Source organism: Triplophysa dalaica, chromosome 10 (assembly GCF_015846415.1).
Source record: "Triplophysa dalaica isolate WHDGS20190420 chromosome 10, ASM1584641v1, whole genome shotgun sequence".
In the NCBI taxonomy this organism is placed as follows: domain Eukaryota; kingdom Metazoa; phylum Chordata; class Actinopteri; order Cypriniformes; family Nemacheilidae; genus Triplophysa; species Triplophysa dalaica.
In genome coordinates this window covers 14253257-14257242 of record NC_079551.1, presented here as the reverse complement: position 1 = coordinate 14257242, position 3986 = coordinate 14253257, and the positions used below count along the sequence as shown (strand labels likewise).

At 39.5% G+C, this 3986-nt stretch overlaps 1 protein-coding gene across 1 annotated transcript; it reads left to right on the top strand.

Annotated features, from left to right (window-relative positions):
- Window positions 1–347: 347 nt before the first annotated feature.
- On the top strand, window positions 348–2142 carry LOC130430648 (zinc finger BED domain-containing protein 4-like). Its single transcript, XM_056759803.1, is given in 2 exon segments — window positions 348–1300; window positions 1302–2142. Coding segments are annotated over 2 exon segments (1794 nt in total).
- Window positions 2143–3986: the final 1844 nt, after the last annotated feature.

The following is a 3986-nucleotide window of genomic DNA, read 5'->3' as shown; positions in this document are numbered from 1 at the left end:
GTTCTAGTATTGTATGCAATGTTTAAGTCATCAGAACATGTTGTTTCCCATAAATAAATATAATTTATTCCATTCAATTAATTTCTTTTTATTTAGTGGTTTTTACAATGCATTTTTCGTTCCAAGCAGTTTTACATGAGAAAAGACAAATAAAACACAGAAAGAGGCAAAATACAGTGCGGTGCAATAAATAAAGCAATGGTTTCATAAACTCTAATAAACCAATGTTGATGAAATTTAGCAAACCATAATCTAATCTAAAAAAGAGAAATATGAAAGATGTAATTACACATACTAAACATAGGATTAATCATAAAGCTCTCTTCATTTTTCCTTAATCGTAGTCGATGGATACACGAAGAAAAACAAGATTAAGTGTGGTGTGGGACTACTACTCTCAACCAACACCAGGGAAGGCAGTGTGCAATACATGTAAAGATGTTATCAGTATGGGTGCTACACTGACAAAAAGTGTGAATACTTCAAACCTATGGTCCCATCTTCGAATACATCACCATTACTTGTATAAATCTGCAGAAACAAAGAAACTTGAATCTCAGCAGGATGCTGTAACACCCACAACATGTCAGCCTACAATAAATTGCATGTTTCAGAGACGAAAGAAATGGACAAATATGGATGACAGATCAACACAAATGGACAAATTGATCACAGAAATGATAGTAACTGACAACCAACCATTCACAGTTGTCTCTGATGTCGGATTTAAGCGACTCATGGATGTGGCAGAACCACGATATGTGCTTAAAAGTGAGAAGTATTACCGCACTGAGAAGCTGCCAGCAATCTATGAAAAGGTTGTAAGCAAGATAAAAACCTTGATTCTGCCAGAGAATGCTGGCTTCTCACTCTCCTTTACAACGGATTGCTGGTCAGGATCAACAGAGTCAATGATGAGCCTAACATGCCATTTCATTGACAATGAATGGAACAGAAGGCAGGTTGTTTTAAATACCAGAGTAATGCACGGATCCCATACAGGGGACTACATCAAAGACACATTTCTGCAAATGCTGGAGGAATGGAAAATTACCAAAGACAGAGTAGCTCTTGTTCTGCGAGATAATGGTGCCAACATGGTGAAGGGCTTGAGGCTTGCTGATATTCCAGACCTTAGCTGCACAGCACATTCGTTGCAGCTGGTGGTGAATGATGGTCTGTCCAGCCAAAGAGCTGTGATAGATGTGATTGCCATCCTAAAGAAATGTGTCACTCACTTCCAACATTCCATCTTGGCTAAGCAGCGTCTGAGAAACATCCAAAGGGACCTTGGCCTACCAGAAGCGTGCTCTGAGCATCTACTCTGGGGAACATGGCGGTTTTACATGCCCAGCTGCTCACCAGTGGGACATTGTGTCCAATTTGGTTGAAACACTCATCCCCATTGAAGAAGTGACACTAGAGGTAAGCTACAGTAATGCATCTGTGTCCAGCATCATTCCCTGTGTGACAGTGCTTAAGATGCTACTTGAAGATGAAGGGCCATCAACACAGGGCATCAAAACACTGAGGGATGTAATGAGGGAGAGCCTAATCAAACGATTTGCCAAAATTCAACAATTAAAAACTGTGGTTCTGCCATGTCTTTTAGATCCACGTTATAAGAGTCATGCATTCTCCTCTACCTCTACACTTAACCAGGCCAAAGAATGGCTTAAAGAAGATTTAGAAGAAACTGAGAGAGCCAATCAAGAGCAGCAGGCTGATGGAGAGGGTCCCACTGCACAAGACCAAACCCCTAAAAGGCAAAGGAGAGAAGAGACACCCTGCCATGTCCGAATAGACAAGATCTTTAGTTCTCTTCTTGGCAACCACACTGATGATCCGTCGGCTGAGGACAGGATTGAGGACGAGTTACATCAGTACCTCAAAGAGCCAGTGATTGACAGGCATAAGGATGATCCACTCCAGTGGTGGAGACAGAATGAAGGGCGGTTCAAGCTACTTGCCAAAAAAGCACGAAAATTTCTTGGCGCACCACCCTCATCAGTCCCAAGTGAGCGTGTCTTCAGTGAAGTGTCTGCAATTTACGAAAAGAGACGAAGCAAGCTCACTGGAGAGCATGCAGAGCAGCTCTGCTTCCTGCACCACAACCTGGTGTTGCTGAATTGGGACTACTAATGGTTGCACATTACATAATCATTTAAAACTTTAGGGACCTAGTACAATTATTTGTTGCTTGTTGTTGTTTAATGTGTTGCTTGTGGTTCACAGAATTCTGCTGGGTGCTCCATTCTTTCTTTTGTTATTATTAATATAAGTGTTATTATTAAGATTTCTCAGTCAGAATTAAAAATGTTTCAAATGTTTCAGAGTCTGTGTTCTTAATTTCTATATAAATTTATGTTTTTACACCATATATATATCGGTTCAAAATATCGGTTATCGGTCTAATTCACATGGAAATAATCGGTATCGGCCTGAAAAACGCATATCGGTCGACCTCTAGTTTGAACAGCCCGAGTTTACTGTTCGTCTAGAAAAACCATCACTGCCAGACTGGAGAAATTTTTCATGACAATAGAAATGGAAGCATTTTGATCTACTAATTCATGAAATCGCTCCAAACTGTTATTAAATGCCATCATTCGGTTAATATGTTTTATTACGTTTTAAGTGTGGTCTAAAATCTTTATGGCTTTAATATATTTTCCTCATCAATCACACTGTTTTTTAGGTGGTAGGGAAATGTTCTAGCATTATGAGCGGTTGATGCTGATCGACGTACTGTTAATAAGTGCCGTCATTCGGTTGTTAATATATTAATGTTTCAAAGCGTTATCTTAATGTATTGCTTGATGTAGGATTTCCTATTCCATAATACAATAAGCAGTGTGCGGTTATTCGGATTTAAAGCGTAAATGGTCTCTCTCTCTCTCCGTTTGTGTGTGTGTGTAATACTGCAAATGCGTCCATGTGAGGGGGGGTGCGAATTTCAAATAATTTTCGAATAGTTCTCATCGATCTTCGAATATTATTTTTGCTTTAAATGCCCATCCCTAATAGTAAGTATATTTGAGGTGTTTATTGTAATATTAATGATTCTGTAATTATTTATCCGTCGTGAATAGTGTTCGATGCTGTTTTAAATAAAGTATCTGTTATATGAAGTTATGTATTTGAACAAACACTAGTTGTTCATTTTAATGTTTTAAACACGATTTGATATGTTGCTGTTAATATGGTTTTTTCTATATAAATGAAAGTATTACAACTCTGAGTCTGTCCCAGATAGCAAAATATATCTGCACGGCTTCTTTTTGCCACCGGCCCTAAGCTGTCGGCTATAGGTGTCACAGTTCTCGGTGTGAGACATGGCTTGAGAACCCAAGTGCAGGCAGACACAGACGGTATTGATGTAACAAGGGTGTTTTATTAAACATAAAACATGAACAAAACTAAACAAGCAAAACAAAACCCACGAGGGGGAAAACAGACAGGAAGAAATATAAACTTTGACAGGAAACACTGACTAACTAAACTACGCAAACAAACACTGGGATACAAACACTAAACTAAGACTTACTAGATACGGGGAACAGGAACACGAACAGCATACAGCTTACAGAGCATGACATCAAACAGCATAAACACATACAATGCACGAGCAACGAGACAAAGAAACATGAGGACTCTTTATAGGGGAAACAACAGAGGATCGAAACGAGCAACAGGTGCTGGGGATTAGCACTCAGGGAAAGCTGACGAGGGACGAGATGTAGGGAACAATGACAAGACACGAGAAAGATCACTCAATCTCACACAAAACCATAGGTTATGCCATGACTCCACTCAAACAACAAGAATAAACATGACATGATAGTGGAATCATGACATAAGCCCCCCCTTTAATGAGCATCTCCAGGTGTTCATCAAGGGGTAACTAACGAGACAAGACTGACTGGGAAACAGACAAAAACCAGACAGACAAGGTGAACATGACAAGGGGCATACAAGATATGATA